Source organism: Spodoptera frugiperda, chromosome 16 (genome assembly GCF_023101765.2).
Source record: "Spodoptera frugiperda isolate SF20-4 chromosome 16, AGI-APGP_CSIRO_Sfru_2.0, whole genome shotgun sequence".
Classification (NCBI taxonomy): domain Eukaryota; kingdom Metazoa; phylum Arthropoda; class Insecta; order Lepidoptera; family Noctuidae; genus Spodoptera; species Spodoptera frugiperda.
The window spans coordinates 3221800-3243894 of NC_064227.1; the positions used below are offsets into that span (position 1 = coordinate 3221800).

Genomic DNA, 22095 nt, shown 5'->3' on the forward strand with positions numbered 1-22095 from the left:
TTTAGGTGAGACAGTTATTAGTGAGCTTTTTTTGAAATGGGAATATCATCCAATGATTTCTCTCGCTTTGGGTGAGGCGAGAGGGAGTGTCAGACTCTTACTGACTAAAAACCACCCCGTTAATACTCCTGCTTTACGAGCCGCAGCCCCGGTAGTCCGCAGCTCCAAAAATTTGAGTATATTAAGAATTAATTCATTATTACTTAAGTATAAAAAAGTAATCCTTTATTTATGTATAATTGTTGTTTTAACCATTGTTAATTAGTTATAATATTACTATGACGTACGTTTTGACTATAAAACGTAACAAAAACCAACCAATTGTAACAAAACTAGTTTGGTCAAATGTCATTAACTAACAAACTCCGTAAGATTTTTCGTTTTTATAACTTACGTAAGTAACTACTTAATAGTTTTTAAAATTACTCTCAGGTTTTTTTTATAATTAAGATAATTATGATATTTTTTCCGTAATTACATTTGTCATTATGTTATGATAAGTCATGTTTTATCAAAATTGGAAATTAATTTGTTGTGGTTTGTGTAGTACAGGGGGCTTAGTACGAGTTTGTTTTGCTGTGATTGGTTGGTTCTGTTGAGCTGGCCAATCAGCGCTGAAAACGGTCTCGTTTCGATCTTGTTCAACGTAAAATAAACTAAGGCTACAGATAAATTATGAGACTACTGTTAGTTAATAAATACTAAAATATCAGGAAGAATTATTTAGAAAACTTAACAATTTTAGCGTTTCTTAAATGTAACAGAACTTATTTGTATGATTCCATACGTTTTTAATTCCAACAAAAATACTTTTAGGCCGCTTCCAAAGCTTTTTATTTTGAGAGCCCCGTAAAGTATATAATAAAATAAACAAAAGTTTTTTTTTCTTACATCACAAAAGTACATCGATAATCACATTTGATTCCCCATCTAACATAACACATAACACATTATTTTAAAGTAAAATAACCAACAACAAACAGGTCGGAAACATCGTGAAATGTACGTGTGCGGGCAAAAGAACGATCGTAGCCGCGCCGCGCCTCAGCGACACTCAAACTCTGCAAGATGGTTTCACATAGCGAAATCGTAAAACACAACATAAAAACGATACCTAAACAGGATCCCATTACAAGAATCGAGTTACTATTCTCAGTTTAACAGTTAACTGCGGTTTATCTAGACACACGGCAGTGTGTCCGCCAAGTTCGAGCAAAAAAACCGACACACCGGCCGTGGGTTATATTACACGAACCATTTCGGGCCAAGTTCGACCCACCTATAACTCAAAATCTATTTTATCTACGAATATGAAATTTCTAGTATCTATTGAGATCTACTTACTTATCTAAAATACAAAATTTCATTAATGTACCTATTGTAGATCTTGAGATATTGACGTCAGAAAATCGCTATTTTTACTATACACTCACTGACTGACTCACTCATCAAAAACCTAGACCACTTCCAATAGTCGTATTGACTTGAAATTTGGCATGGAGGTAGGTCTTTAGGTCAAGGTAAAGGAAAAAATCTGAAAATGGCCAAGTGTGAGTCGGTTTTAAAAATAATGAAGGTGTAAATTCATACCCCTAAGGAACTAAAACAAAAAAATATCTATATCTTCCAATGGTCGTACCGACTTAAAATTCGTTACGAAGGTTTGTATTTAGTCAAAGTAAAGTAAAATAAGAAAAAAAGAAAATAAACCTTACAAAAATAAATGAAATCCCACCCAAAACATAAATGTGAAAGGATGCCAAGTTCGATAATATTGGAATGCTTCGCCTATAAAAGAAGTGAGATCTAAATAAGTACCAAGTTCCATACACAGACCTCAGTTAAAAATGATATAACTTGGCAAGTTTTAATAGAAAATTATTTACTTGACTCATTGCGTTTAGTAGGTTTATAACAAAGTGTGTGAAAACTTGCCAACTTGTTATATCATTTTTAACTGAGGTCTGTGTATGGAACTTGGTACTTATTTAGATCTCACTTCTTTTATAGGCGAAGCATTCCAATATTATCGAACTTGGCATCCTTTCACATTTATGTTTTGGGTGGGATAACCTATTTACTGACAGTCTTTTGTTGAAATTGCATTTAGTTGCCCATTTTATTACTATAGGATTTATATATTCTTAATATTCTCTCCTCTGTTGTTAATTCTTTACGTTTTGTCTTGTTTTCGAACGTGAAATTGCATGTTTCTGCCATTTTATGTGTTCAGAGAATGATGGAAAGGTTTATTTGTTCTGTCGATGTCTTGCTAATAATTATTTCTAATTGTTAAAACAATAAAATTGCCGCGAAATCAGTTACGTTTTTGAGGTTAGGTTATAAATAGCGATATTTGATAATGACGTTCATTAAATTCGATGAATAAAACAATTCGAAATTCGAAAACAATAAAAAAAAACAGCTGGCGACATAGAATCAAACTTTTTGAATAAGGAACAATTTGCGTCTGTTGCGCTGAGTGACGTCATTCGCCAGCTTTTACAAATCAGTTCGTTCATTGTAAGCTAAACACAGGCGTATGTATGGCTAAGAAAGTATTAAAATATTTCCTTGTACGCTAAGGCACATTGTTGAACGCACACACATAAAATATTGTCAACAATCAGACCACATCTACATAAGCCGTAATGTTTGCATTGTGTACAGGCGCACTAATGAATGCGAGTCGTCGATTATCGTACCGCGCAATATCGACTCGAGAATCGATTAGAATCGCTACGGAATATATGAATTTTTCATAAAGTATCGAGTAATTGGTCAAAACATGTTTGTGTAATGTATTAGGCACGGTAGATTGATTGGTTTGCAAAAAAATGTTTGAGGGGATCGCTAGTAGTTCCTCAGTTGAATAAATCAATCGATAATGTTTCCGTTTCTGACTTGAAAAATGTGAACTATTAAGTATTTTGTAGACTTAACATATACCTACAATTTAGTAGATATTCATTCTTATTAGCTTTGTAATAAAGTTGAAAATGCAATATAAAACTTGAGGATACCTTGATTTGCTAGCTGGATAATAAAAAAGTTAGTTTCTACAAACATCTTGTATAATAAACTGGCTTTTACCCTCGGCTTTGTCCGCGAGAATTTAAACTATGCTTCTCCTTAACTCTGAAATAAGCCTATGTATTACTTATGTATGCAAAATATCAAGAAGATTTGTTTATTGAAGATAAAACGTAAAGAAGTGACAAACAAACTTAACCTCTTTGGTGTTAGTAGAGATTAATGATTTTTTACTTATTAAACCTTAGATGGATATTAAAGATTATTTAAATGCATATCTAGGTAATTCTTTACTTTAAATATTCAGAAACAAATTAACTATAATACATACAAAGTGTAATTTTGTTGTCAGTTTATCAAGTTTTTTTTGATAATTTAGACTTCACACTTTGTTAATCTTTAACTAACTAATTTTAGTTTTTTAAGATCATAATTTAACACGTCAATGTATAAAAAATCTCACGTTATTTATTATCATATAGATGAGTAAAATCTAGTTTTTGTCAGCGACTTCGCCCGCGTTCTCGTGGGATAAAAAGTATCCTATCACCCAAGTCAGCTCATACCCTATCTGTATACAAAATTTCGCAAATCGGTCTATAAAAATCAACGTAATCGGTGTACATAGAGAAAAATAAACAAATCGGCCGAATTAAGAACTTCCTCCTTTTTGAGAAGTCGGTTAAAAAAAAGAAACTATAAACTAAAAAAGAAACCACAGCTTACATTATTACTAGTACAACACTAACATCAAAACAAACGACTATGATCAAATATATAAATAATCTTCAAAAAACAACAAAACGCTACCGTCCGTCTGTCCGTTTGTTTACTTTAATCAAAAAACTAATTAATTAATCGAGTTTGCCATGAGACAACGATAACTTATCATAATTAGTGTTTAAAAAAACATTTTAAAATGTCCAAACAATCTTTTGAAGTAGTTTTTCAGATAAAATACTGTGTTTTTCATCTCATTAATTTACAGAGATTCCGTGAATGCTTACTGCGGTGAGATTGTAGATGGGTGACCATTACTCTCATCACAAAACAGGCGTCAAAGTCAAATCATTTGGGTATTTCTGTTATGGGTTTTCCACCAGAGATGTGCTATATAGCTATGCTGCGAGAATATAATAGCTAAGTTCTGAATCTATGTGACCGATTCCACTGATACTAAGCTATGTAACTGTGCGAGTAAGATGTGCTATGAAAGTAGCTGTGAGGGGAAGATGCGCAGCTCGAGAACGTGATCTATCTATAGTAGGGAAGCCATCCATAGCACACATTCGTAGCCCGCATCCATAACACGCATCTTTTCATAATAAGAACATAATTATCTTAGTTGAATCCGTTTCCACCAGTGCAAAGCTATGTGTAGCAATGAATATGATTGGTGGAAGCCAAACGGATACACAGCAACGTAGCACAGCGCATCTCTATGCGATTGAAAATAAAATCATCTGTCTGAACAGAGAGTCTATTGCCATACACTGGGCACAATTCTATAGTCAGTGGGTCAGTTCAATTAACTAGGTTCCGAGATTTGCTTTGCTCGACCCGGGTGCTGAACCCAAGACCTCTTGCGAACACTCAAGCATATAAAGGCAGTCCTACTTTATATAACTACTACTATTTGTAAAGTATAGTAAAATTTAAATTTCACGATAAAATACAGTATATTTGAATTGAATTGAATGATAAGTAGGGTTTACGTATTTGATCTAGAATCCTGCGATGCACTGAATAGATTTGACTAGAAATCTAGCTTGGAATGTAGGAAGCTTAAAATGTAGCTTTTCTCCAAGTTCTACCCTAAGTGTTCTGTTCCAAAAACCCTAGATTTTTGTTAAGAGATGGTGAAAAAAGACGACCATCAAAATCGACATATTGTGCCGACATATTGTATCGCTTACGACAAAAACATAAAAGAATAGAATACTTTACATAAATCATAAATGCAAAACTCTAGTCTCTATTCTTTTAAAAACCTTATTGAAACTAGTTAAATGAGAAACCATCTCTGCATCTTTTCGATCAAGATTTTAAAGAGTGGCTCAGCTTAATAATGTTATTTCAACGTACGTACTTCTTACAAAAAATGGGGTCTTATTACAACATTGTTAGTCATCACTAATGTATTAATTTTAAACGCAATACATAGTAGTTACTACGTTGACGACAGAAAAACAGTAGTAACACATACTCATTCGGACAAACTACTTCACAAAATCCGGGCTGGCCAGATTACAAAACCGTCTTTCAAGGGAATCTGCGAACAGAAATCTGTCAGTATTATTTTTAAAGCGCAATTCATCTTAGTCGCACGGAGATAGCTCATATTTAACTGTTTATTTTTATCTCCCACACTCATGTGTGGCTAATTGTGGAATATAAAATGATATCGACCATTAAGTACGGAGTACGGGCTTATTTTAACGTCTGTCGTGGTTGGTGAGCTCATTTTTGGTGGTAGCTTCAGCTCATCATGTGTTCTGAACCAATATTTTTGCTATGTGATCGACTTACATTGTTATACAGATCTACTTGGAGAGCGTTCTTCAAGACTTCTCTCTATCTGTCCTTTAGGACAAGTAACAAGTGACCGGGACCCTTTATATTGCAGTTATCCTTATGTTTACAGCAACTAACTTACTGCTTTCCATCAGAAAGGAACTACCCCACTTGAAGGAACTTGGAAACATCTGAATATCTACTGATGAGTACCAGATTTGGCTACTAATCCTCACACAGATTGACTGCCATTTATTTTCGAACGGTTTGAAGATCATATGACATTCCCAATTTCATAGTATGGTAACCTATTCTAGACTAATCTAAATCCTAATCCTGTCCATTCGATGGCATAGCAATGTTCGTAAAATAATACGATGTATAAAAGTACTAAGTTTCGAAAATATGATCTGATAAAACAAACGGGCACTATCTGTGCGAATGTCATGTGGAGCGATAAAAAAATGGGTTCAGGTACTTGCTGATAAAATATAAATAAACAATGTGATATATTATTTCCAAGTAACGCTCCTACTGATGTAATGTTATACGTGATCCAACACATCTATATATTTAATATTTTAAAGGTGAATTAAGTTATTTTCTCCCAATTCTGCACCAACGCACATGTGACTCCTCTGGTGTTGCGGGTGTCCATTGGCGGTGCTTATCATCAGTTTACCAGTCTGCTAGTTTGCCACCTATTAAACCTAACCTATTACACCTAAAAAAATCCTGATACAGACTCTTATTGACTAAAGACCACACAGTTCCTACTCCTGCTTTTCGAGCTGGAGCCCCGGTAACCCGCCAGGCAGTCCGCAGCTCCGGGAAGACCATATTAAGATAGAATTTTCTTCTCTTCTCTACTCTTATTTAAAGCCATAAATGTCAAATCTTAAGCAAGACAATTCAGTATTATTTATTTGATAGCATCTATGTAAATAAATTCTAGTTATTCTAGGTATAATATAAAGTAATTAAAACAGATTAATGAAACAGATAAAAGCTGCTATGACCTCGAGGTCAATGAACTTTTTCTCAACACGCATCTTATCTTAGTTTTTTTCTCGTGTAAAATTAATCAACCGTAAAATGAGACCAATTTTCGAATAATTACGTTAAGAATCGGACTTTGATTTTATTCGTAGAAATTATCTAGAAGAGAAGATCAGTATTATACCAAAAATTTAACAGACCATTTAACAAATTCTGTACTTACAATAAATATTACTGTTTATGCTAACAAGACGGGACCTTTTGAATGTCTACCTTCATGAAATTACCTATACAGCTCAAAATTGCACAAAAATCTGAAAACGAGTTTGAAAAAGTGAAAGTCTGAGTAACTTTGATTACCGTGGAAGAATCCTCGCGACATCATCAACCTATAGTTAAATATATTCACGCAACTAACAGTCTGATTCTCTTGTGATTCTCTCTCTGATATATTGTGAATCTGATTGAAAAAGAGTAACATAATGAAGTTTCTTGCTCGTTCTTCTCCACTTAGGAACGAGCAAATAGCTTCACTAGAGGACTGAACGACAGTCATTTATAATATTATTATATTTGCTTTAACGTTCAAAAGTGCCTTCCTGGTCCTTTTGAAATCAATAATTTTGACTTTGACTTACTTCCGCATCAAAGTTTGACAACTATTTGTATCATGATTTAGATTTAGATTTTAGCCAAGATCGTCCCACTACAGGGCAAAGGCCTCCCTACCCTCCTTCTACTCCTCGTTAAAGCTTTTGTATCATGCATAAGACCAAAAGTCTCACTAGCGCCATCAGCAACAATATCAAAAACATCTGCTATCTTGAACAACTAAGCAAATATGTAGTAGTTGTCATATTATACATATTCTTTCTATTTGGTTTGTAACCCTATCCGTATTGTCATGCATAGCTCAACCGAGGCGTGTCCGCCGCCATTATTCATAACGCTTCACACCTTACATTATACATACCTGACAAATGCGACCGCATAGGAACGCAAGCGCATTGTCATTACTGCATCCTGGTTGGAAAGATTTTTGATTAAAACTTGCGCGAGAGTCGTGGTTTGCGAATTGTCTTAATTTTGTTGTGATATTTTAATTAACTGATTTGGTTTGTTTTCTGTCTATTGTCTTCAAATCTTTACAATTTTTACTTTTGGCTAACCTAGCATCCATCATAAAAGTAAATACTATTAATCACCAGTAAAGTAAATATAATTTTATTGACACCAAATGCGCATATCGAAAATTTCAAAGCACAAAATAGGAGACCAACACGTCTGTCCTTTAATAAAATCTCAATAATCACCACACTTAATCCCCACGGAATCCGCACATTTAAAGTAGACAATGGCTGCTATTTTTACGACGATCTAAGCCTGATACCCACGTTTGAGTCACGTTAGAGATAACCTCAAAGTTCAAGCGATCGTGTAAATAACGATCATAATCACACGTCACTTCGACGGACGATCTGAAGGTTTTTATTCGATACAAATCAATATTTAGTCATGCGATTTTGATTCTTATAGTGTTGACTGAAGTTATTATCTGCTGTGGGCTAAACAGCTGTGGTTAACAAAGTATTATTACTTTTTTTTTGATTTTCGGAAGTTCCCAGTAGTACCAGTGGATCCCTAAACCCCAGATTAACAATAGGGCTAGCTTAAAACTTTACATTGTCATAGATAAGAATGAGAGGTTATTTTCTGTTTAAAAACATCCTCACGCCTTTGTTCACACTTTAGTGTTACCTGAACATGATAAAATATAACAAAATATACATATTTACGCGAATTGTTCCTTACTCAATATTTCCCGAAGAGTTTTCTTAGCGTCACTTGGCTCCAAGCCAAGAGTGCTTGTTGACGTCCACTTGACAAGGAGCTTGACCTAAAAGATGTGTCACACGACGATACAGCCACAATTGTTGCCAACCTATCGCTTATTTTGCCAACACCAATATCGACCTTAAGTACCTAGCAATAAGAAAACCCACACAGAAACACGTATGTTTGTACAAACTCAAATCTACCAGTAATTAGCAGCTTACTGCTTCTAAATTGTATGGCATCATAATTCAACCTAGACCTTGATTACAAACCCTGCACCATGCTTCGGCTATTCAAATGTCACTAATGAACCCTTTTCTTCTTTACAGATGCAATCCAACACAAAATATAACGGAACACCTCAACCTTAGGCATTTTAAGTTTAACCTGACAAAAGTTATCTGTGATCTCATTTTAGTTTAGTTAAAAAAAAACAAACAATCGCCTAAATTAGTTACGAATTAAGTGCAGAAAAAAAAAACATTACCCATAGACTGAACAAACAAATGTCAAAATCCGGTGCGAAGGACCGTGAAGTTTGAATTTGGAACAAACAACATGGCGGTACAGTGAGTGGTCATGGATGACAGATAGTGGATAGGTTGTAGGTGTCAGAGGATGGGATAATGGAAGTTGGGGCGTTGGGTTCGTGAAGATGCCGCATGCTCATTCGAGTTCGGCGGCGAGCTCGGGCGGCGACGACCTGGGCTCCACTGATGAGGTCAAGGTTTTCAAAGACGAGGGCGACGGAGAAGACGAGAAGCGGAGTTCCGAGAACTTACTGGAAGAAAAGTCCAGTCTAATCGATTGGACCGAAAGTGAGGTAAGTGACATTCAACTTTATTATTTTTGAGCTAAGATCCACTTTTGTTTGTTAACTTTTTTGGTATTGGAACTACTTTATAAGAGCATTAACAGCCAGTCCATCACATTTAAAAAAATCTAAACTTCGAATCTAGAACTGTCAACTTTCCCGCCTCATCGGTAAGCGGCTTTGATTGGACAACGATCACGTCATAAAGCCGTTGATTGGGCAACACGCGGTAGACAGTACACACACTACACACGTAAATCGGTCCTAACACATTACGGATGCGCATGCGACGTCTATTCCGACAATATCACGTCACGATGGGCCATATTAACCGTCGTTAGAATCGTACAATTACAAGAATTGTATTACAACTTGTAACCGACACTATTGCTGACTTGCTAGCTCGGATTTAAAAAGGAAAGGGTATTGTGTTACTTACAAACTGTTTGCGTATCAAAATAACTTATGACTACTCATTCTGTAGACTTTTACTAAGTATTAGATCTTAATTTTTTTAACGAGGAAAAAATGTAATGACTTCTCCCCGCCTTAGGCGAGGCGAGAGAGAGTGTCAGACTCTTACTGACTAAAAATCACATCGTTCCTACTCCTGCTTTTCTAGCCGCCATCTATCTGATTTGCTTTAGGTAATAAAGTGATATGTTTTAGTCCTATAAGGACTAAAACACTTGAACATTAACTCCAAACTCCATGTGGTTTTTTCTATCATACAAATTGCTTCTTCCTATCTCCCCTTCGATCCTTTGATCAGATGTCATCACATATCAAACTTTAGCCATTATCATCAGTCCTATCCTCTCGACTACAGGATATAATAGGGATGATAACGGTGTCTGAAAATTAAAAATCTATTTAATCCGTAGTTAGGTAAAAATATTAGACACGTATTTTTTTATTTTGTCATATAAGATAACAATACTTAGATAAAACGAGAGTTTAGGAGTACGAGCAAAAACTAGTACTTACTAGAACTCGAAACGAGATATTTACCATGTTTTTCTATTTCTATGAGTTCATCCTTGATCATGGCGCTTGCAACAGTGCCGAAATATCGGAAAATAGTAGTAAAATAGTACCCCATTATTCAACTTCCGATATTACGAAGAAGCAAATCTTCTACAACATTCTCAGCATAGTTTTTCGATATCGCTAATACAATTACAACTTAACAACTAGCAAATAAATCAAACATAGATAAATTTAACCTGTAACGTGTCGAGTGGGACAGGTTTGTACCATGACGTCACGGAGATACCACGAATTTGGTAATGTAATCAAATCTTATTCATATTACTTCATATAAAGATAACTATCAAGATAAGCTCGTTGTGTTAGTTACTATTTTCTTTGTTATTTGTTTTATGTGTGTGTATTATTTTTTGTAGTTAAGTACGTAATTGTTAAACTTAGTTAAGTTCCGTTTTGACTGGTTTTTTCAGTGAAGCACCTCTATTTTTAAATAGAATAGTTACCTTATAATAGGTAATTTTTCATAATGACTATGTTCAGATTTAGTATGTTTTTTTTATTAGATTAAGTTTTAAGGCTTTTCTATCGCATTGGGGAATCCTGTAATGGTACTTTTTAGCTGAGATTAAAGAATTAAATAAATAAACATAGTTAATTTAAAGTATACCGTTTTACACTTTTACATTTCTTTTAAAATTTTTAGGTAGATATTTAATTAACACGACCGTGTGACAAAATAGTTAAGGCTACATAGGAATCGTCGAGTAAGTAGCAAAAAAGTAAACAAATGTTCACTATACATGTCCCTTTGAGGTATAAAAGACCAAAGGCGTAGTTATTGTCTTGCAAATCCGTCTAACAATACTTAGGTCTTTAACAAGGAGTTAATCCTTATGCCCGTTGTTGCCGCCATATTGTTCCTTATTCAAATTTTGAATAGTAAGGTGCCAGTGTCAAAGATTTATAAAAACCTTTTTGTTTTTATTATCTATAGGAAGGCAATGGCAGGTTTATAATGCCTCTAGCATTCTTTTATCAATATTATCAGTTGGCTGCGGTTAACTGGGGCTTGTAAAATAAAAATAACTTCCTAAAGATTGCCGGGAGATAGGATATTACCATGCAAATTGGTAAATCTACAAATAATAATAATTGAACGTCTAACACTTTGAACACTAACCCTCGAAATTAATAAGTGATTTTATTCCCTACTCTAGATCTAAATCTAGTATTTGACAAAAACACCATAACTACAATAATTGTCAAAAATCGTTTTTAATCCAAAGATTTTCAATAGAGGTTATTAATGTCTATTAAGTTCGTTCGTAAATAAATACTCCTTTGATTTCGATAAAAATAAAGAGTACTGGCACACGAGGCGTTTATATACAATCTTTATTCTATTCGAAATTCAAAATGTAAAAGCATTCTTTCTGTAACTCTTCCATGATGCAATCAAACAGGACTTGTCTTTTCAAACGCAATATCATGTTAAAGCCTATTTATATATACTATATTATTTACCACTTCTAGTTAATTCCATAGCTATATAATTAACTCTAGTCCCACAATTCCGTATGAGAACCTCAGTTAACTACGGTTTACGCACTATTACTATACTTCCATTACATTATTTATTACTTTAAATGGTAACTCATTTATATTTTATGTGCGTACTGGTTTATAGCGCTTATTACCTTGATTCTTTATTTCAATAAAATTGTCAAAGTAGTTAATAAATATTGTTTTTATGTATTCGATACACGAACGCTATTTATGAAGTCGTGACGGTATATAAATGTGTTTAAACGTGTCTAATAGGTGGTCTGTGTGACATAATTATTGCGGCGAAAAAAAAATTTGATGGACATAGTGCGATAGTGGCGACGTCACGCGGCGCTTCGATTTGTCCGACTTGTCCCACATATTGGGTCGGTGGACATAGTGTCCTACAAGCTAACAGCAGGTGCCCACCTCAGGTAGTTCTCCATTGAACATATTCCCCGTAATAGTACCACAATGCATTCAAATACCATCACAATATATTCAACTGCACTGAATTCTATTCACGCAACTTACTACCGATGCACCCGCTATCAATTCACAATGAAATACAGTTCTTATTATGTCCGTATCAAAGTTTATAATGGTTCAATGAAAAGCTCAAAGTTATGTTTGATTGTAACGATACATTCTGTGCTATTTGCGCTTTTACACGATTTCACACCTCCCAATATGTTGTATTTTATTGGTATTAGTGTTAGTATTGTGCAAGCAATGTGTGTGTACCTTTATTAATGATTTAATGGAACGATTAAATGTTTTAAGCGCAGACGCACGCTTCCCTTAACGATCGTTCATATCACTCACGATAAGGTCCGCTTCACGCTATTAAGTAAGATCGTAAAGCACGACTGTTTTTTACACCTATACGAAATTGTAAGATTGTTAAATATTCATAAGTTGGAGGCGGTAAATGAACTCATTATTGTACAATTCGATGCGTAGATAAACATCGGCGGGTCGTAATGAGTCAACCACTCAATTAACGGTACCGGGAGCCGTGCCACGAATAATGCGATATAATGTCGAGATCTCCGGATAGACATGTCTCCGTAATCGCAAATTGCCCGTAAAACAAACAAAAACAACTTGAGAACCGAGACGAAACCCCACCCAAAACACCAATTGTGAAGGCGCCTACAAAAAAGCCATACAGGTACCACACCAGTACCGAACGTTTCCGAAAATCGTAAAATATTGTATTCCGAGCCGACATAAATTATTTTATTCATTGTATTATTTCCGAAAACTCTATTATTCGCTAGAAGGGGCCCGTACAATGATTTCTACCTGCATTCAGGTATTTCTTATAATAAACACAAACACCCACTGCTTTTGTCGAATTTACCTGTCGGCTGAGGCGAGGGTGTGCAAACATGACCGAACACCTACGAACAGACGAAAATACTGTATGTTCCGTCCTTTTCCTGGTGACAGATGAGGCAACGAGCTAGAGAGGGACGCAAGAATGATTTGTAGAGATTCCCAACGCCTTACAATCACGCTGGGTATAAATATTGGATTATACTTAGGTGCAATTCTCGTATGTCATAATAGCTTCGATTATGGTACGTGATGCCATTACAATACATATTGTACGTACAATTTTCGTTCGACATTTCGATTTCTTTTCGATTACAGTGCCTGTCCGTGAATTGGATTTGATGCGAGATTTTTTACGCCTGCTTGCCTTTTGGATATGTTTTCCTTTAATCATTTCGTTGTTGCGTTTATTTGTTGTGTATTGTCCGGATTTTTTTCGGGTTGTTGGTCAAATATTTGGGATTAAAATAACATACATGTAACATTAATATAGAAAGCTTGTTGGGCTAAAAAGTAAAAATACTGTAGCATGCGCATACGCATGTAAGTTCTGAGATATTTACCTATAAGAGGCAAACTAATTCATTCTAGAAAATGGCTACCTTTTAACGACATCCAATATCTTAAATTGACCGTTTAACCACTTTTTAGCCCTTTTAAAGTGTATGTTACTTGATGAGGCTGCACATCAAGATGCCTTTCACTAGGCTCTAGAAAAAGTCAATGGCTTAGCGATTTCCGTTGTGGTCTGGGCTCGTATCAAATGGTCTGGCCAACATAGCTGCCCATGTACAGATGTCAGGCTTCCGTTCTTATACTTCTGTGTCTACATTCTCTGTTACGATTTAATGATAGTTGTTCTCAAACTTGATCTTCGTTTGGAATTCATTTCGAATATCATTAAATCGATTCATTGATATTGACTGATCCGTTGCACAAATTGTAAGCGCTATGAATTAAATATTTAGTACAAGCTAAAAAACTACTGCACGGTTGACGCAGTGGATGGGTGAATGGGTACTGCAGCCAGTCACCGTGAAGCGGGTTCGATTCCCGTTTCCGATTCGTGTCATGCATGTGTATGTGAACTTGTATATTTGTAAACGCATCCACTACACGCCATAGGAGAAAATCCTAGTCTGGGTCAACGTCTTATTAAAATAAAAAAAATGAGTTTCACTTAAAAAAATACCAACTATTAGTAGAGATTTCCATAAAAAAGCTACTTACGAGACCCAAAACCAACCCCTCAAAAAGAGACAGCTATCGGTACATGCACTACATAGTAACTCAGTTCTATATATAGCGAACAACGCGTTCCTGTCCCGCTTGTCCGTTTCCGGCGGCCATGCTTGCTCCTTACATCCCAACCAGAATACACTCCTCGAAATATTACAGATTTTACGACCACATTTGTCGCAAAACACGTTTCGCTAGTAAATATCCTGAACGCAGTTACTAATTTGATGATCAAGGTGTGAGACGACTTAAATACGACAGAAGTTAAAACTATTTTCGGTTTGTCTGAATGTCAAAAACATGTTGAGGATAATGTTAGAAGCTGGTGATGGATAGGATAAAATGTAGGATGGGTAAGAAGATGTCGATGAGACGTTTGATAATGTAATTAGAGATATGACGAGTAATAGGAAGATAGAAATATAAAGACTAAAAGTAACTATGACAGTTTTGATCAATCTAGAACGTTACTAGTTTATAGCTAAACACACGCGAGTCGCAGATTATTCTCTGTGACATTTGAAGGTTAGTTGATAGTGTAGACTTAATGAAAATGATTAATCATTAAGGTTAATACTATGAGGTGATGATCATTATCGAATTGGAAGAAGGGACAAAGATGAAAGCATTAAAGATCGTACAGTTTCACATGTTATCCCAAAAATCATTAATGAAATTAATGAAAGCCACAAAGATACTGTAACCATATCCCATATTTCCAACCTTGAATACGTCCATAAAACTGAGTTTCCATTTCACAAAACTCCGCTCGATCCAAGTTTTAATAACGAGTCCATTATATATAATTTAATCAACGTATTGCCGATGCCATACACCACATGTGCCGGCAAATTAAAATTTATAACACTATAAACCACTCCACAGTTTTAATGACTCCTTAACTCAACAAATCCTTATATTAATTCGGCCTTGTTGGTATATTTAGATGATTAGTCTTCATTAATGCGTATGGAGTCGGCATTTAAATTTTTTTCTACATCTTCGTCTAGCTTAAGAAGTAGAGTTTTATCTTTGTCTGCCAAATGTCTATCATTTCTAATTTCTTTCCATGGGTCTCGGTCGTAAAAATGTTGTATGCTGAAGAAATTAATCACATTCAATTGATTCCAATGTAACCAGTTAAGAAAACGATGTTAATGTTTAAATTAAAAACACCATTGAAACTGCATCATTAAATAAGATAACAGTTAAAGAAATCTCATTACCTACAGTTGAAAAGAACTAAGTAAGAAGAAACTTTCTTACATTCAAAAACATCAGCATTGAAACTAGAGAATCTATTAGAAAATCCTTATTAGTTCTCAATTCAATAAACTTTTTGAATTTATGTAACAGGAACTTTTATGAGCTGCGATTTTCAACTCTTCATTAATGAATAACCCATGAGCAAAGCCTCAGGGATGAAGGATATTAAATTAACAATGCAGTATGTGCTCACCTGCCAGTTATCGACGTCAGATAAGATAAATAAAACGTTTATGATGGATACCGTCATATTAATATGATTCAAGCTCATCTACAATTCAATGATTCTCTGTCTTAGTGCGTAAGACTTGTTCATAAGAACTTGAGAGTGCGTTTGTAGTATTTTTATGAGCGTTGTAAAAATCATTGTTGTTGAATGCAACAGTCTTAAATTTAAATTCATTGTTGGGTACACGAGTTTTGCTTTGACAATCTTTATCGTTAGATTGTTTCTTGTCTTCTACTTTTGTGTGAAGTTCTTCAAAATTAAGCATTTTGTTCTTGTCTAGTTTTCTCCTATTCTATAAATTATCATCAAAATCTTAATCCTTATCTTTCAATTTATCACCACTTACTTGTGTATATGTCGTGTGTATGCTCTTTTGTCATTCATGAAATCACGTTTGGTAATTATAATATATGGTTAAAATAATCACAGAATTTTACAAATACGTAAATACTGTATCAATTTAAATTGGCTAACCACGAAAACACATTTCACAATTTATTCAATGTATGAACTGTTTTAAAATAATTCAATTATACCATTCATTATGCCAATATTGGGTGGTAAAAGTAATTATGAAGGATTTTTTAACAGTTTTTTATAGTTATCTGATGTGAAATTAGCAGTTTAATATTTACCTAAGTCTTGCAAATATTTTTCTAGGACTTTTTAAAGTGATGTATTATTATGTGTTTAGTCTTACCCATGTAACTTTTTTACGAGGAACTCGTTTGGTTTCAAGCGAAGCTAGGAGCTCATACTAATGATCAGTATTGCTAGTTTTTTATAGTAGGCTTAGTGTTTTGAGGCACTTACTACCTTTCTTTTTGACCCTCAAGTTACAATTAATTTTAACCAAAAATAAAGCCTAAAAACCTACACTTAAAATTTAATTTTCCCCATCATCATTTCCACATCCACGGATCAGAGTATTCTATCACAATATATCAGGGCTTTAGCAGTTATTAATTTCTCGAGCCATATCTGTGGTGCGTGGGCGCAGTTTGCCTACTTCCTAATTACGATCAGATAGCACGTGGGCCGTTGCATTGGCCTGCATAGCTGGTGCATGGCATGCAGCCATGAGAGTGCTACCTTGATTCATAAGTAATAGGGAAATACTTTTACTTGAATTGTTGGCAATTGTTTCGAGAATAAGTAGTTCTTGTAGTATTTTATGTGTTAGACGCAAATTGACCTTTTTGTGCCATGGCGCAAACTATAGAGTGCCATCTATATGATCCTTAAGATTTCTTTGGTTTCTATCACGTTCATACGTCTGGTTATATGGCTATAAGGACTAAAATTGAGTACCTATAGATAGAATTGCTGACTATACATATCTTTACACCTTTCTGCAATTGGAGTAGGAAGAAATTGGAATGGAAAGCCAATTAGAAAAATTCGGGTATACTTCTTTTGCTTCATATATTTATCAATCATGTTCGTTTGTCAAGAGTACTCCTAATTTCACATTTTTTTTCTATGGTGTGTTCTCATAGGGAGATCTAGCTAACAACTCTATCCATTCCTGCTACATCTCAAGTATAAATATTCTAGCTTTTATGCTGAACTTGAATAAAGACTGAGAAGTAATAGTCACACCTACGTGTCCATATACCACAATTCTGCGACAAAGAATTAAAAGTAATCTAGAAGCACCATCTCAAAAACAACGAATGGTCATTGTAGAATATGTTAAAAGACTTGTAAGTCACAGGCTTACCGCATCTAGTTTCTATGCATCCCTGGTACACACATCACCTTTGCAAATGCATTCGTTAAGCGAGTTTTGTGCATTTGTGTTCGAGCATTTGTTGCTATTTATGACCGTCAAGTTTCCGACTATATCTAACACTCAATATGGTAATTTTGGCTCTGTGGGGTCCCATATATAACCACGTTAAGTTTTCGACTCATGTTAAAATAATGCGGAACTCTCGGTTTACGTTTAACACAAATCGTTAACTTGAAAACGAAACTTAACTTGTGTTGTTGAAGTTAACAGTTTGAGTGGTTAATGTATAGTTTTTGTTGTCTTGTGTCAATGTCCTTTCTGCTGGAGATATCTTTTAGAAGTATTTTTATAAGGGATATCTCATCCAATGACTTCTTCCGCCTTGGGCCAGATAAGAGGAAGTGTCAGAGTCTCACTTACTGAAAACCATCCCGTTCTTACTCCTGCTTCTCTAGCCGGTAAACTCTAGGTAGTCCGCAGCTCCGGATCTTTTAGAAGATAAAACCAATGCAATCAGTGCAGAATTACAACAAAGTAATATACTAGTAAATAGCAAGAGTATAGTAACTTACAACACTCATAAACAGTCGATCAAATCATAATTTACAACCAGTTTACGAGAAGCAATAAAACATCAGAAAAAAAAATAAACCCATAATATTCAAATAAAAATCTGCGCATAGAAAGTAACCAAGTTTATCAACGAATCAATAATGTACTGCCCAATATCAGTGATAACGTATCAGCTGCGTAAGTAGAAACGTACAAAGACCACAGAGTAGAATGCTACAGTAGCGTCGATTGTGCGTACTGGCTGAACGGGTGAGCGATGTGTGGACTTTACCTTATCTGTGGCGTCCAAATGTTTGGGCTGTCATGTTATCTATGAACATGGGTTGTCAGCCTTAGGATTATTGAGGATAATGGCCCCGATGTTAATATACTGATAGTAGACACAAATACGGATGTAAGCTAACTATTTAGTTGTGGAATCAATCTTTGTATTGACGCTGGTTTATGGAGCTACTAACTCTATGAGGCAGGGGGACTTATTTTGTTTGGAATTGATCTTCCATTAACTTTTCTCCCGAGTTGGGCGAGACGAAAGGGAGTGTCAGATTTTTGCTGACTAAAAACCATCCCGTTCCTACTCCTGATTTTCGAGCCGGAGCCCCGGTAAACCCGCTAGGTAGTCCGTAGCTCCGGAGGCAAATGGCATAGACACTAGTTTAAATGAGTAGCTAGGAAATCTATGGTGTTTGTCACTGACAGTTAACTAATTACCTTTATTAAAGTTCATGCTAAGCCATTGACTTTTCATCCAATCGATGCGACTAGAGTTTATAACTGACTCTCTATGTTCAAATAATTAAGTGAAAAATCTCAACGAATTTTTACACTATAGCTATCCCAATCTCATCAAGGGATTATCAACTGTATTTGTAAATAATAGAGTTTAAAATTTACAAAATTAGAAGGTTACCTTGATATGCTGTCTCCAAATACGGACATGTAAAGTTGACCAGTAAAATCTAAAATCAATCTTAGCACATAATACTTAGAAGGACTAATTTCAGTTACAACGTTAAACTTTTCCAGTTTTCAGAATTCCTTTGTTGCAGTAAGCCCTGTAACTGTAAATTTCTGTAAAATCGTACGCCACATTATTTTAATTGTGCGTGCTGTGTCGCGGTTTTCAGCGGTTTCCGCTCGATTGACATAATGTGGCTACTTCGTTTGTTTTGTGGTTGAATGTCTGTTATGAATGCTGTCTTGGGTTCGATTTCTGTGACAGGTAGATTGATAGTTTGTAAATGATAGATTGCGATTTCGTTTTACTTACTACAACTGAGAAATTTTCGAAAAACCGACAATACTTTACCCGACGCGGGAATCAAACCCTCGCACTCGACCAACGAGGCTGTCAATCTAACATACCTACTGCACATATAAATAAAATGTAAAACCTATTAAAACACTGACTTAACTTAGACTATCGCCTCGATAAATCAGATCAGATCTTAAACCAGATATAATCAATCAAATGCTCACCTATATGACATTAACTGTTTAGTATGAGTGGTATTACTTTGTAAAACTCACTGTGATAATAATCTATTTAAACTTCTTATAAGCTAACTAGCTTCAGCCAACAGCTTCGGGCTTATTCGTCAACTCGGCCGCAATTTTTATTATGCATCTCGGCCGATTCACGTGGTCGAGTTGATGAAGCTATTTATTCGTATCTTTTATTCGTCAACTCGACCGACATTGAAAATATGAGGCATTATTGTACAGTGATATACAAAAGTGTTTCGTTTCTAATTAATTTATTGTTCTTCTGGGTATATTATATAATATAAAATAACTTAAAATTAGAATTAAGGACAGATAAAAAGATGTTTTTTTATCAGGCATTGCTCAGTTGGTTCATGTTCATGTGCAGGTTCATTTCTCTCCACCGATAAAAATTCCAAGTTGCGAGAGAGAGACAAAACTATTTTAACTAATCAGGGTATATGTAAGGTCATGATTAACTAAAGGGTGATTCTAATGAAACATCTACGATGTTTATGTTAGCACAGCACGCATTTTAATCGGCCTAACAAAATAAATCTTTCCATGATATGCCTTAAACATTTTCTACTCAAATGTACATTTTGTACTCGGTCGAGATGACGAATAAAAAAAAATCACAAAAATTAGCCGGGTCGACTCGACCGCATAGTGAATGTTCCTACGGTCGAGATGCACAATGAAATAATAGGTAGATTTAAATCTTCCCAACTCGACCGCGCGGTCGAGTTTATTGCGGCCGAGTTGACGAATAAGTCCAGCTTCGTCCGCGGTCGGTGAGATAAAAAAGTGTCCTATGTGTTATTCCAGACCATAATCTACCCCTGTTCCAAATTTCATCCCGATCCCTTCAGCTGTTTTGACGTGATTGAGTTACAAACATACACACAAACACAAAACATTCGCATTTATAATATTAATAAGATTTATTTGGCTATCCAGACATGAAAAGAGGCCCTTAGTATTCTGAATTGATTGAGCAGTAACATTCGTCATTTTTCTATGATTAATTCAATTCACAACTTGCGTAAGTAAAGTACCTACTCTTGGAAATTGGGATCAAAATAACTGAAACATATTGATGAATCATCCCGATGGAGATTAGCAGGCTTAGGAACAGTACCTACGAAGAACTTTCTGGAAACGGGTTCGTCTTTAAATAAAGATAGCGTAGGAGTTCTGACGTCCTTGCTCATCAGGATTAGCTGGACTGGATCCTCAAATACTAAAGCAACCTCCTTTGATCCTAAACCATGCTCATCCGTCGTAAATACCAAAAATAATAACGATTAAATTCCCTTACGATAGGCCGAATTGTGTTTTCACAGTTAACTGTTGTCTATAATCATTATTCGGTTATTTTTAACCATTCTTTGTTCAACGGCAGTCATAAAATTCGGTACATTGTTTTACTAACGCGTAAAAACACTTTTATTGTTCTCTAAAAGATGTTTTATATTGTCTAATGAAGCTAGCCGCCATTGTTCTTCGAAAATAGTTACAGGCAATGTGAAAAGCATGCTGCAGTACTAAATTTATTGTCGTTGAATAAATAATGATAATTCTGTAAATAATACACAGTTCATATTATAGTTTAGTCTGCAATAAATGCCGTTAAAGCTTGAAACATTGTTCAAAGTCTTACTATTAAATTGAAACGACTCGACGCAGGAAATATAGAAACTCATAAAGTGCCGAGGAATTAAATGTCGCTGTGCTGACATCAATTGCGAAGCTGTTCTTCCTTTATAAAACTAATCAAACTAACGGATATAATAGAAATAAATAATTGAACGGAATAAATAAATAAAAAGTAATGGGCGCCATTTTTAACAGAATAAAAAGTCTATAACTTTTTTCTTAGAACAGCGCACGCACAGGCAATTAACCCGCGAAAAACAACAAATTCACGTAACGCTGGTCTCGATTAAGACGTAAAATCGATTTGTTAGACAGATAATGAAGTCACCGCTTAGTTCCGAAAAACATCCGATTAATGTAAATAAACTGTACTGTTAATCTAGTTTTACAATCGATATAAAGTTTAACGATTCGATACTGTAGGTATTTCGTGAACGTATTTATTGTGATTAGTGTTTTTTTTTCGGTTTATACGTTATTTTCTTAGTTGTTTATCCGTGGTGAGTCAGGCAGAACGCTGTTAAATTCTCTCTTTCTAAATAATGCACTCGGAAACTGTTTTCTTCTTGGAATTCTTCATCCGAGAAGATGTTTAACTGTTTCTCATCAGCATCACAGTCCATTCTCAAAATGTTAAAGTTCACTTTCTGTGGCGATCTAGACTCGAGATAAGTCTTAATTGGAGGCTAATAAATCTAGGAAGCTCTATATGGGAGTCATCTGTTGCCGTATTTGGATGTACAATCGCGCCCCCTGCTTGGTAAAATAAAGTAATAAAAGTAAACGGTCCATAAAATTATTCCATTCCACTACACGTGGATGATTTGAGATGTTATT

At 35.1% G+C, this 22095-nt stretch overlaps 1 protein-coding gene across 7 annotated transcripts in view; it reads left to right on the plus strand.

Annotated features, from left to right (window-relative positions):
* LOC118280562 (protein pangolin, isoforms A/H/I/S) overlaps positions 1-22095 on the plus strand; it is a 149641-nt gene that overhangs the window by 12411 nt on the left and 115135 nt on the right. For all 7 annotated transcript variants that reach the window (XM_035600648.2, XM_035600643.2, XM_035600647.2 and 4 more), the window contains exon 2: positions 8712-9205. In XM_035600648.2, the coding sequence (XP_035456541.1) occupies positions 9038-9205 (168 nt within the window). In that variant the 5' untranslated portion in view covers positions 8712-9037. The remainder of the gene's footprint in view (positions 1-8711; positions 9206-22095) is intronic.